Source organism: Thunnus albacares, chromosome 4, assembly GCF_914725855.1.
Source record: "Thunnus albacares chromosome 4, fThuAlb1.1, whole genome shotgun sequence".
NCBI lineage: Eukaryota > Metazoa > Chordata > Actinopteri > Scombriformes > Scombridae > Thunnus > Thunnus albacares.
This window is the reverse complement of record NC_058109.1, coordinates 8346169-8359872: the sequence shown is the minus strand read 5'-3', so window position 1 is coordinate 8359872 and position 13704 is coordinate 8346169. Positions and strand designations below refer to the sequence as shown.

The 13704-nt window shown below is 38.2% G+C and overlaps 1 protein-coding gene and 1 long non-coding RNA gene across 2 annotated transcripts in view; both read right to left on the bottom strand.

The window, feature by feature from the left end:
* Nucleotides 1–13704, bottom strand: part of LOC122981255 — a 571779-nt gene that overhangs the window by 425026 nt on the left and 133049 nt on the right. The gene's annotated exons all lie outside the window — the stretch shown is intronic.
* Nucleotides 9331–11141, bottom strand: wu:fb55g09 (homeobox protein Wariai). The gene has a single exon (XM_044349909.1). The coding sequence runs from the start codon at nucleotides 10654–10656 to the stop codon at nucleotides 9988–9990; it is 669 nt and encodes a 222-aa protein (XP_044205844.1). The 5' UTR covers nucleotides 10657–11141; the 3' UTR covers nucleotides 9331–9987.

Here is a 13704-nt window from a genome sequence, read left to right as displayed (position 1 = left end):
TTCCCATAGACTTCTATACAATTGGACTTCTTTTTGGAGCCAGTTGAACTGTCTCTCCTGGAAGGCCATAGGAAGGTCATAGTTGTACTTGGTTGTTCAAAAAGTGACATAAATAGTTGTGTCATGAATGAAAATGGAGGACTAGAGAGAGAAGTTCAAATCCTGACTCCTTTCTCACCTCCACACAGCTGACTAATCACTGCATGAAGAGAGTGTGGATGTCAGCTTGTCCATTTCAGAAAGCTACAGAAATGGCCCTACACAGCACCCCCTTATCCGCTGTTGGAAAAGGTGCAGGGCATTGGGTTTAAGGGGCATTTCTACCATCTGACAAGCATGTCTGAAAGACTATACAGCCACTTTTACATTAAAGGTACTCTATGGTGTTTCTTTTACTTTTAGTGGCACTAAAGAGTAAGTTTTTTTTAAGTGGGTCCCCCCAAAGTTTACGAAAACTTGTCTAGTTTGCAAATGTTTTATGTAGAGAAATGCATTCAACATGTTGGTTTGACCTTAAGGATACAGGCAATGCATTTGAGTGAGTAGCACTGAATGTAAACAAATGTTTTGTGCGTTTACAAGAAAACTCCTTTAACTCTGTCAGTCACCTCTAGCTGACTGTTTGGTGTTGAATAAAATATGCATAAATTATTAATTTGAAGGCTACGTACATGATATCATGCTAATTCAGCACCTTGTAATGACGCAAAAAAGACTGAGGGTAAAAGCTAACAGGCCCCAGGCAAAAAGTCAACATCCTCACCAGTGGAAGATCCATGTAGAAGATGTGGAGATAAAGGAGAAGCTTTCTTCATGTATTGTAGGGTAGTTAGCCATAATAATATACAGTAGAACTGTAACATGGAGGTTAGATTTATGCTGTAGGCCTACTGTTAGTAAGTTACTAGTAAGGACTAACCAATGAGTTTAAACAGTGTATCTCTGAACTCTCCAAAATCGAATGAAGGGCAGAGCAGATTACACTGGCCCAAATTCACTGCTACACTATCTCCAGGACTGGCTCACACACAGTATATCTTCCAGTCCTAAACAGGATTTTTCCAACCCCCCCCCCCCCCCCTAATGCAGTTAGCTATATGCTAAGTCTTGGTCTTAAAGCTAGGTTACTACTGTGGGAGGTAAGCTAATTAGCTGGGCATGCTAACGTTACCAGCTTACTTTACGGCAGACAAACACACTGTTTCATCCATTCCTTACACTTCTGTGCTTGTGCTTTTAGTTTCATAAATGTGAGTTAAAAATACACCACCCTCTCAACTCTTTGTATAAAGTATCTCTCTTACTACAGCTCCATGTACTCCACTTCATCATTTGGAGAATCCAAAGACTGACAGTCCTGTTGTTCCTATTTATGGTTGCCCAACTATGACTGGATAATCACTGTTTGGGGGAGGAGTTTAGGGAACACTCAATTCAGTTTCCATTGATTTTCATCATGAGAAGACTAAAATCGCCATAAATGTGTGAAAAATGTACCTTCAAGTACTAGTTACTGAATAACATAAAACAATCCTTCAAAAAAAAAAAAAAAACATCAGCCAATACTTCTGGTATCTACAGATCTGCTGATGTAAATGTCATATTAACTTTTTTAAACAACTGTTAAAACAACAGTCAGGAGCCCAAATTAACATAGAAATAGGTTTTTCTTGCCATAATCATTCCTCCTGTTCATACTGACCATGAGAGGATCCTCTCATAATGCACTTACAATGTAAGTGATGGGGGACAAAATTCACAGTGCTCCTGTGTATTTAAAATTTTATCTGAAGCCAATATGAAGCTTCAAAATGAGTCAAATCAAGTAGACATCTTTCAACGTTACAATCTTTTTAGTGCCGAAGTCCCTCTTTTTATTACTATACTTCCACTCCTCAACTGGGAAACAATCTCAGAGGAAACAGAAAGAGGGAATTTGATGCTAAAAAGATTGTAGCAGATATCCACTTGATTTGACTAACTCAGACTGCTGAAGCCTCATATAAGCTTCACATCAACTTTTCAATCCATTTTTGCACAAAAAGGATTTTGTCCCTCATCACTTACATTGAAAGAGTATTTGAAAGGGATCTTTTAATAGTCAGTATGACCAGGAGGAATGATTACAGCGAGGAAAACCTCTTTCAGTGTTCATATGGACACTTGACTGTTTTGATCCTGTCCTTTGATCCTTTCTAAAATTACTGTTTCACTTTAGAGGAGAATCTTTGTGACTGAAGCTTCTTATCACATTCATAAAACTTGAGAAGAAGACAGAGTTGAGAGCTGGAAGCTCACTGATGGTCTGTCATGCTGCTGAACACTGGTGTCAATCAATGTGTTTTTCTGTGTTCTGATTGGCTGTTTTTTGTACTCAACAGTGAAGTGTCCGCCTCCGGAGAAGACAGCTGTACTTTTCCACTCCAAACTGAGTTTAGCATCCAACTCCGTCAGCTCCTCCCGCTCCTCCCTCCTTCACTTCATCTATTCATAACACACACACACACCCTCCCCAATAACACACACCGAGGTAACCATGGTTTCTTCCAGGGTTTTTGGTTGTGTGCAGAACCACAACGACTGAGGTTTGTCTCTGATTGGTTAAGATTCCTGAAAGGGAAAACAATCCAAAATGCTCCATTTCAATGTGGTTTCACCGCAGATGTTCTGAAATGTAACAGTAATTCATCATTTGCATTTGTTTTTGTTATCTTGAAGTTTTTCATGTCATGTGATCTGTGAGCAAACACCAGGCATGACCAAACATCATTATTTCTATCCATCCCGAAAGGATTCCAGGCAGCATTAGAGTCCTTTTTTTTTTTTTTTACAAGTAATCAAGACCCAACCCAGGACCCGAGTCTGGTCAAAGTTTTCTCTTTAACTAGTGTTTCACATAGCATTGACCCCTGTGGTTATAGGCTTAGGTCTACGGTTATATTAGGTGTTGCAGAGATAACTGGTTCGGGTTACAGGTAAGGCTGCTTTCAGGTTCAAGTAAAGAGAAACACAAATTAATGTGAAAACAGACTTCAACACGTCACCAGGTCCAAATGATATTCAGTCCAATCAAGTCTAGACTGCTGTACTGTTGCAGGTCTCAGGTCTGTGTGTCAATATAAAGATATTAATAAACTTTATTTGTATAGCACCACACATGAAATGCAGCTCAAGGTATTTCACATAAAGTTTCTAAAAATATTTAAGGTGCAGCTAATGTTGCATCTACATTTACTGAGGTAGAGTACTTAAGTACAAATTTTAAGTACTCTACATTATATGCTACTTTGTACTTCTATATTTCAGAAAGAAATGTTGTACTTTTTACTCCATTACATTTATTTACCACTTATAGTTACTAGTTACTTTTCAGATTAAGATTATTAGATTATTTTACATAAAATAATATATTTTAATATTCTAACTGCAGTTTATGTTAAATAAATAATATATGATATAAATAAAGTGTATTATTATTTTAAAAAACGTGTGATACACTTAAATAAAATGATGCAGTACTATTACTAGTAATCTACCTAAAGTATCTGAAATTGGCTCCACTTTGATTAACTACAACATTAAAATGCCCTTACATGTATTTGTTGATAATAAAAACAAACAATCTAATATACTATAATAATATAACATGTACTTTTACTAAAGTAACATTTTGAATTCAGGACTTTTACTTGTAATGGAGTACTTTTAGACTACAGTATTTTTACTTTTACTTAAGTAAAGGATCTGAATACTTCCTCCACCACTGTTGGGTGTATATATATATAGAGAGAGAGACAGAGAGAGAGACAAAGTATGGAGGTGTTCAACCATTCAGGGCCTTGTGAACTAGTAGCACAATTTTAAAATCGATAAAAGAGACAGGAAGCCGGCGTAGAGAAGCTAAAATGGGTGTGATGTTTTCTCTTTTACTTTTGTATCAGCTGAAGTCTGTTGTATTGATTTCTGGGGAAGTCCAGTTAAAAGAGCATTGCACTAGTCTAGACAAGAAAAGACATGAATTCATTTCTTTGCATCATCAAGTGTCAGGTATGTTCTGACATTGCCAATATTTCTTAGGTGGAAAAGTGTGGTCTTATTTTATATGGTGACTAGTACCAAATAAAATATGTCTAAGACAAGTGTGGATCCAAGCAGACTTTCTGTCAGCTCTAATCACATGGTGCTTCATCATCATCACAGGAGATTTTTTTATGTATTTTCGCCTTTATTGGACAGCTGATAGTAGAAACAGACAGGAAACCAGAGAAGAAAGAGAAAGAGAGAGAGGAATGTCATCCATGAAAGGTCACAGACACCCCAAAGAGTGTTTTTTTTTTTTTTAGTTTTTTTGTATAGTGAAGGGAAAATGACATGTATTGCTCCCAGCGTTACTCCTCTCTCTCTCTGATTGGGTCTTTTCAGATCAACCGCATTCTTGATCAGGTCTAATTATCCTCGGGTCTCTTACCACAGGTCAGTTTTTGGATCAGTACCAAAATTTTGGGAGGTGAAGAATGCTTGACAGCGCCGTCAGGCTTTGAAGTGTTTCTACCATCAAGGTTTGCTCATGTAAAACTTGTTTTGAACATCTTAAGAGTTGTTTTATGCTTCAGGTGCCTCCTGTGTATGGAAAAAAATGTTCAGCTCTGAGTGGAAAAAGGCTAACGCGTCTTCCAAATTAAACCACAAGATATGTTATTTGTAACTGGCCTCCAGACCGACACACGTAAGAGTTTTCTGATCTGACGCCCCAGAATGAATTGATGACATAACGATCAGTGCCTCTCAAAACCATCACAAATCAGTTCGAGCTTGCTTGTTCAGGTTTAGGCACAAACATAATTTGGTTCGGGTCAGAGCAGGGTTTGGGTGAAAATGAGTACTTATTAGAGAAATTCTAAAACTTACTGGAAGCCAGTGTAAAGAGGTTAAAACCAGGGTGATGTGTTCAAACCTGTTTACGCTGGCTGAGTTCTGTACTGTCTGTAGCCGCTCTACAGTTTTTTTTTTTAGGCATGTAATAAGGCTGTTACAGTAATCCAGGCGTGATCAGATAAAAGCATGTAAAATGGTTTCTGTATCTTTAAAACTTAAAATAGGCCAAATTCTGGCAATGTTCCTTAGTTGATGAAAAAAAAACATGTTTATACAAGTTTCATAATGTGCTGCTCAAAGATTTCTGGCAACAAGCTTAATGAATCAGTGATCTACGACCTTTCAGTGACTAATCCGCAGGATCGTTAAATACATATTAAAATAAGTATTCTATTTATTATGTTATGTTCTATATGTATGTTACATGATATATTCCTCAATACATTGAAAAAGTATTTTGGGGTGCCCCCGTGGCCTGTTTCCTGTCATCTCTACACTGTCATTATTTAGTGAAGACATAAAATGGCCAAAAAATAACAGAAAAAAAAGAGAAGTATTTCAAAATGTACTCAGAGTCCAAAATCATGTGGAAAGCCTTCCCAGAAGAGAGGAGGCTGTTAGCAGCAGATTAACACCCATGGTTTTGCAATCATGTGTTTTAACTATCACACATGGGTTAGATATTCAGCTGTCCACATACTTTTGGCCATGTAGTATATATCTCAACATATTTCTGTTCTGTTTAGATGTTTTATTTGCAAAACTTGTTAATGTGAACATCACCAAAACACAGTTGAAACCCACCTGCCACCCCTGGAAAAAAAAAAGTTTCCATATGTACACACAGTGACATGATTGAAGATTATAAAAAAAGATAATAATTCACACCTATAATGTCAAACTGTATCCGAACACACAACATAGAGTCTTGCAGATTTCAACAACTAGGGCATAAGAGTGTGTGTTGGTGAGTCAGTGATTTTTCTAACCGTCGTTCAAACTCTAACTCTGTCTGTACATGTTTGGTGGTTGCCCCTTCACCAACAATTCACACTTCTCAATATGAGTGTGTGTGTGTGTGTGTGTTTGTGTTCTCTTGTACACATTTGTGAGGACCAGTTTGGTTATTTTTTAAAATGTCTGGCCACTTTTAGAAAGTCTAGACATATTTTTAAGAGGGAACATTTTTGGAAAGTGAGGACATTTTGTCTGGTCTTCACCTTTTCAAAGAGTTGTTTGGGGGTTACGACTTTGTTTTAGGTTAGTATTAAGTTCAGATTAACATTTGGGTTTGTAAATGTATTATATCAGCGAGGGTTCTCAGAAGCATAGACGCACCAACGTGTTTGTGTGGGTCAGCAGATTAGCATTAGTGTAGCTAGCAAAGGAAGTGTGTGCAGGTTACTGATCTACTCTTTGTAATCTGACACACACACCACCTTACTGCCATGTTCTGTGTGTGTGTGTGTGTGTGTGTGTGTGTGCGTGCGTGTACGTGTGTTTGTGTGTGTACCAGCCAGCTCACTCTCTTTTCCTGTTTGGCACTGTCAGCTGACCCATCAGAGCCAGCATTGCATAACAGCTCAGACTTTAAAGTAGAAGCTGCTGCTGACTGATGAAAACAGCAGAAACAGTAGAAACAGGAACCACAGTAGAGACAGTAGAGAAAAAAACAAGCGATGAAAACATAGTGTTTGATAAGATAAAAAGTGCAAACACACTTTCGGTCGATGTGACTGTCTCTTTTTGTGCATGTTCTGGGTTAACATAACTGCAATGAGAGTTTCACTCCGTGCTAATCGAGCCGGTCAGCTGATCTACAAGCCAAAGGTCAGACTGAGGAGGTTAAACTGACTGCTGGCATGAAGTCCCTTTTTTACCACAGATGATAACAATAAGGCAGGTCTCTATGGTGACATTTACGTTTTTTATTTGCATAAGGTTGTAGGAGTTACCCACTGTAGAGATAAGAATGGATTAAATCATCCTAATTGAAGGTCACCAACCACACAAAAGTTACTGCATATAAAGGAATGTCATATAGGATGTGTAAAGAGACATGCTTTTGTACTTTCTCTCTGTATTGTTTCTTTTTTATCTTTATTTTATTTTATGTTGGTTGATAACTCTTGTTTCTGTCTTTGGGTTCTTTTGTGAAACCAAGCAAATCAGTCAAAAACAGATAAAAGAAGCATAAATAAGCCCAGAACAGTATTTAAATAGCTCTCATAATTAAAAGGCGTGTTAAAATCTAAAAGGTCATAAAGCTCATGTTATAAATTTGGAAACAGGCTGTATCTTCTTTCCAGTTTATAGTGTTGATTAATCAGTTAAGTCTCGAGGCCCTGTCGTAGCACCTCAAATTACAATTTATTTTTAATGCCTTCATTATCTCATTTTACACTGTGCTACAAGGATCTATATTCCTAAATGATTTTGTGCTCAATCAAATTTCCACAAACTAATAACTAAAACAAACAGTCAGGGGTCCACAACTAATTTTACCAGGTTATTCCGGATGAGGTCTTTTGTTTGCTTTATAACCTTTTAACAGCTCCTCACACTTTCAAAATGAAGTATTATTGTACACTGTGAAGTCAATCAGTGTAAATCTGGTTTGGAAGAGAAAAAAAAAACCTGAATTGAAACCAGCTCAACTGTCCAATCATCCTATGAAGCCACACACAGTAAAGTTAATAAATTCAAAATTGGGTTAATTTGTTTTTTTTTTAACATGTTTGAAATTATTATGCAAAGAAACATACAATTCAATTGTAAACATAAAACATGTCAAATTGTAAGTAATTACAAACCAAACTGAACTCTGCTACAGAGAAAAAACTAAACAGCTACAACAAGAGAGCTGTATCAAGTTAAGCTAACTGAAGAGACTGCCACAGCTAGCTTTAGCTTAAGCTAAAGATCAATTTACTTTCCCCTCTAAGCTTTAATATGTTGCAACATATCAATGTTGATGAACCAACATCTTACTAATTCAGTTTGTTATCCCATATTACTTGAGACAGCATCTTTATTCATGATGGAGACAAACTAGTCCTGCTAAAAGCTAACTAGCCAGCTTAGCAGAGTAGCAGTACCTGGCATTTCAGATTCTGACTCATTCATCTGATTTGGTGAAGTTCAGCTGACTCTAAATCACATATTTACGTATATTAAAGAGAAGATGAATGTATTATTTAGATTTTGATCATATCATTTTCTTATATACAGTAGTTCAAAAGGACAAACATGCTAAAGGCACAGAAATATTGTTTGTTTTATCTGTTGTGCAACCTGAAAACTTTACTTTTTCTCCTTTTCACAATTGCTCTCTAACTTTGATTCATATAATAATAGATCTTATAAATCAGAACATGTATAACCTGCCTGTTCCCCACACTATGACCCTAAACCATTATTAGTTTATGACACACCAACACAAAGAGGCTTACACCTCCCTGCCTGTCCTGAGTGGGTGTGACCAGCCCACTTCACTTTATGTAATCCACTTTAACTGCTCCGCATTCGGGAGCACAAAGCTTATCCATATACTTCCTGCTTTAATTCCTGTGTAAAATGTATGAATAGATTCATAAAATAAACAATAGTAGTGCCAGTAACAAGAAGATGTTACATATAAGAACTGATTACATGTAATTTCTATTACAACAGCCTTTCTAAGCAGGAGCTTCTCACTGGTTGTATAAGAAAACGTGATAGCCTACATTACATTTTAATTGGGTTACTGTAAGTCTGTAGCAGCAGAGCATGTGTATGAATGCCTAAATGACTCTGCAACAAACTAGAGACCAACATACAGATGATTTAATGATAGTAAAAAGAGGATGTTTGCATGTATTAACATCTTCTAATCTGCATGTCATTGTCACAGACATCAGCAGTCTGTTACTGTCATGATTTTGGATGGCCGGGACCACTATCAAAATAAGTTATATATTAACATATTAACTTTTTGTGTCATGTCTCAGTTTTATTTATATATGCACGTCCATGTCAGATTTTATCTGTTTTTGGTTTTCTTCACTTCTTTTTTCATGTTTTGTGAATATCAGGGCAAGTGTGTTATGTGTGTGATGTTTTATGGCAAAATAAAATCAAATCAAACCAACATCATCTTTTAACTTATGCATCATCCAAACCAAAAAAGTTTTTAAATGCTTATTTCTGTGCTTGTATATTTAATATTTCTTTAATGTTTTTCTTGATTGCCCTTCTCTGTTCCTGCTGCTCCTCTCACGTATTGTCACGTGACCTGTTATTATTAAAATGCATTTGAAAAACACTATTTACTTTACATATTTTAACTGTGTGCATTATTCACTCTGAACTATCCTGATGACTCAGTGACACACTGACCCTGCTGACTCAAACACTTGAATGAAAAAGTAATTCAGACTCATTTATATCCACACAAAAACAATCAGTCAGCCCATATTACACCAATCAGATATTTATTTCCATTTTTTCTTCTTATTGTGTACATAAAATGTTTTTTTGTTAATGACAGTCTGCATCAACCAATCATCTGCAGCCTAATCCGGCCAGCTTGATGCTGATTGGCTGTTTGGACTCACTCCCACTACCCAGCCCATTTCCCTTTGTGTGCATAACAACAACAGAAAAGCAGCACTTTATAGCACCGTGACACACTGAACATGACCAAACATGACCTGTAAAAAAACATCCGTCTTAATAATGTCATTTAATCTTACATTCTTGCAGCTTAAGTTTTATTTTCTTAAACCTAGAAAAATACCAACAAGTCTTCCACTTATTCTCAGTGCAGTTCCCCTTGTTGTTCCCTAAACAGCAGAGTCAGAATCTTGAAAAAAGACTGAATAAGGCAGATTGCACAAAATAACATTTGATTTTAAAAAAAGTAGTCTTTTTAAAAACTTAATACTGCTGGAAACTGGTGGAGTTATCTCACCTTGCATGGCAGATTGTTAAAATCTGAAGTCTAAATGACTTGATAAGACGGAGATGTTCTTATTTACTGTGAACGTGAAGCAGAACAAACCTGTTTCCGTTCAGTCTGAGGTTTTGACTTTTACACTGATGAGAACAAAATAGTTCCCTGAAAGTTTCCCTTCAGGACGTCAGGATGTCACAGAACTCAACAAAGTCCCTCTGCATGAAATTCTGACTCTGCATGAGGTCGTCCTCTGAGGGGAAATACTGCATGCTGTCCTCCTGCAGGCGCAGACTGTCCTCCTGCAGACGCAGACGGTCTTCGTGCAGTACCAGGACTTGTCCTGGTGGCGTTGTTGAGCCGTGTGGGTTAGGACTGTCCAGGAGGGCTCCTCTGGCATTCTCCAGGACACCCAGGTATGAGTCCATGTCAGTGAGCTCCACGTCACTGTCTGAACAACTACCACTGTCACTCCCCACTGAGTCGGAGCGCATGTGCAGCATCTGGTACTTCTCGTGCATCAGAAACTGGTTAGTGTTCTTGGGGGCCCGCATCCCCCTTGCTCTGTTTCCCTTAACATTGATGGGACGGAGGGACATCGCCGGCCTCCGAAGGTGTCGGGGATGATTATGAGGATGATGACGTTGAGGGTGTTGGTGGTGGTGGTGATGATGATGGTTGCGCCCTCTTGGCCACCCTCCCCCTCCTGTCCTCCGCCCCTGCAGGCGCCCCCTGCAGCTCTTGGACCAGCCTTGCTTCCTGCGGCTGGCAGCGTCCTTCTGTGGTGCCTCTTTACCAGCCTGCTGCTGCTGCTGGCAGCTCTTCGTGCATATCATCTCTGAAAGCATTTTCTTGTCTTTCTTGCAGTCGCCTCCCTTCCTCCCTGCTGCTCTCCTTCACATCCTCCTCCCCGCACGGTTGCCCACACAACAACAAAGAGAGGCTGGTCTCTATTTTATGGCTCAGATCACAAATGACCTCTCTCTCGCTCAGAGTCTACCTTTTTACTATTCTTGAGCTTTTTTTCTTGACTTCTGGCTTTGGCTGGTGCATAGCCTGCTCTTCCTCCCCTGGCAGCAGCAGCTTGCCTGCTCGGCTATCTCTCTGTCACGCCCTCTTCTGTCTCTGAAATCTCTCTTCTTTACCTCTCTAAAACTCAAATTAGCTCCTTACCGCTCTGATTAGTTATTTGAAAAGAGCTGCTGGAGGGTTTTTAATGTCTTCTAAGCTGATTTAAAGCAGTTTTTTTCTCAGTTTTGGACCAGCCTGTGTGACACTTAGCTCTGATCAGCACTGACTGTGGCTCTGCCTTCCCCTCAGAGCCAGGATAAAGAGCTGGAAGGATCCATTTACAGGTTTAGCAGGGGAGGGGGGTCAGTGCTGGCAGGTTTCCCCACTGATGGTTAATAACATTGTAATATGACAGATTTTTATAAGATATTACTTCTACATATGAGTATGGGATATTATAACATGTTTACCTGCCTGCGGATGCCTCATTTGCATTCTTTGGTTGTGAAAAGTAGAAAGCTGCTCCCTGCTGCAGGATGGTTCATTCCGCTTCAGTTTTAGCAGCTGAAATCTGATCCACAGCTGCTGCTGTTACTGCCCCCCTGTTACTGCCCGCCCTCTGACAACAGACACACTGTACAGAAACAACCATCAGCACTGCAGCAGGACAACTGTTGTAGCCGTGGTAACACTGGATAGTTAGCTAGTTAGTTATGCTATGTCTTGTGTCATTTATATACAAGTACCCAGAACACATGAAGGCACAGGACACCAAAAATACCATTGCACAGGTGAAACAATTGTCAGACAATAACATAACATTTCTTACATAACATATTACATTGAAAACAAAAGCACTTTGTCTTCTGTCCCAAGCTTTACACATTAAATCTGCCAGTAAAAAGTTTCTTACCAAAACACATACTTTATCTTGTTTCTAGCTAGTTTTTTAGCTAGTTTTTAGCTTACCTTGATGATCACCAGAGAATGAATAGCAATAGACTTTAGTGACCAACAGCAGGTTAATGTTTTCATATATCCAGTGAAATGTCTATTAGATCTATTAGATCAACTAGAGGGCACTGATATGGTTCCTAGATGACAAATGCTAATCGCTTTGGTGAGGTTGACGTCGATGATGATGAAGATGATGATGATGATGATGCATCTAGCGCCTTCATCAGGTCAAAATTGTAATTTGTTCTTTTTTTTTTTTTTTGACCAGATACTTGCAAAACAAACATTCCCATCAGCCTCAGCTTTATTAGCATGCCAACAACGACATGGTAAACATTATACTTGCTAAACATCATCATGTTATGTTTTCATTGTGGGCATGTTGCTGAAGTTAGCATTTAGCTCAAAACACCACTGTGGCTAACCAAACTCTCAGAGCCTCTTGGCTATAGACTTCTTGTTTATAGTCATCCAACCAGAAACCATCAGAAATGAAAGACGTTTTACTAAAACGTACATCCTCTAAATCATCATGTAATTAGCAATAAAACATGAACTTCCATCTTAAATGTCACCACACAAAGCCTTCCTCTTCAGGGAGACCAAGCTGCTTCCTACAGTCCTATCAGTACAACTGTCCCCACTGTTTCAATTCAATTCAGCTCAAATATATTGAAACCTATTCAGTTCAACAAAACACAGACCATAAAGACAATAACAAGCCTACAAGTCTGCAGCTGCACTAGTGACCCCACATGGCTGTGATGTATATTACACAGCTGATGGTTTGGCTTTTAAAATTACTGACAGCTCATACTGTAAATCAAAGCCAACTTTTTTGGGTTTTTTTTGATGAGATTGTGTTGTTTGTTTGCAATTCTACATCTATCGTATGATATTTGTGAATACACCAAAAGTAAAAGCTCATACAAATACAAAGTCAGATATGTGATGAAATCACAAATTTCCAAATTTCATGCCACCAGAATAAGCGACTCATAGTTTCTAAATGATAACAAAAGGTGTACCTGGTGCCCACAGAGCTCTTAAATTTCTCAAATAGAAGATTAAGATGGAGATGAGTAACATGGAGTGACATGTATGAAGTATTTATATGACAACACTCCTCCTTTGTATCAGCTGATTACCATATTGGTCAAATAAAATATATTTTTTCAAGTGTATCTTAAAACAGCCCTCATTTTTTTCTCCCATCACTTATTAAAATGCCCTTAGGAAGGGGTCCATTTACTGCCAGTATATGAACAGCAACTATACTCTTTCGGTGTACATGTGGGTATGTCAGTATGTTTTAAGATAGTTCTTGTGAACCTATCCTTATTTCGCAGACACATATAAAACTAGTCTCAGTCGGTGTTTGTGACTTAATGCTACTGGAATGGCTCTGTTGATCCAAGGGCTGGTCCTTTTCTGGTCGACAAGCCATAAACACCACACCTCATCAAACATGGATGTATTAAGTCTGTGACCTCATACTACATCTATGTTTACCACTGTCACGGTTGCTACTGAGCTGCTGTCAAGATAAAGATTTAAAAGATGAGGCATTGTTCTATTATCAGACAAAGATGGAGGGATGAGACGATGCTGAAATCAGCTTCTGATTCGAGGTTAAGGGAAAAGTTAAGGGGAAAGATATAAATAATGATATTTAACGGCTGATTCTCCGTTTTTTTCACCACCTACACTTGTGAAAGAGTGTTAGACATCATAGCAAAAGCCTTAACACTGTTTAAACCCACTTTTAGATTTGTAAAACCTTTATTTTGCTTATCAAAACAGAAAAAAATAAATGGTGATTTCACTGCTTTTTTTCCCCATCCATACCACATCAGACCAGGTCCAGATCCAAAAATACTATATTTAGACCTGTCAAATCTGGACTAGATTAACATGAGGACTCTAGA

What these genes read in the sequence shown, in the direction of transcription:
- wu:fb55g09 (XM_044349909.1), bottom strand. Translation starts at nt 10,656, where the DNA reads ATGCTTTCAGAGATGATATGCACGAAGAGCTGCCAGCAGCAGCAGCAG.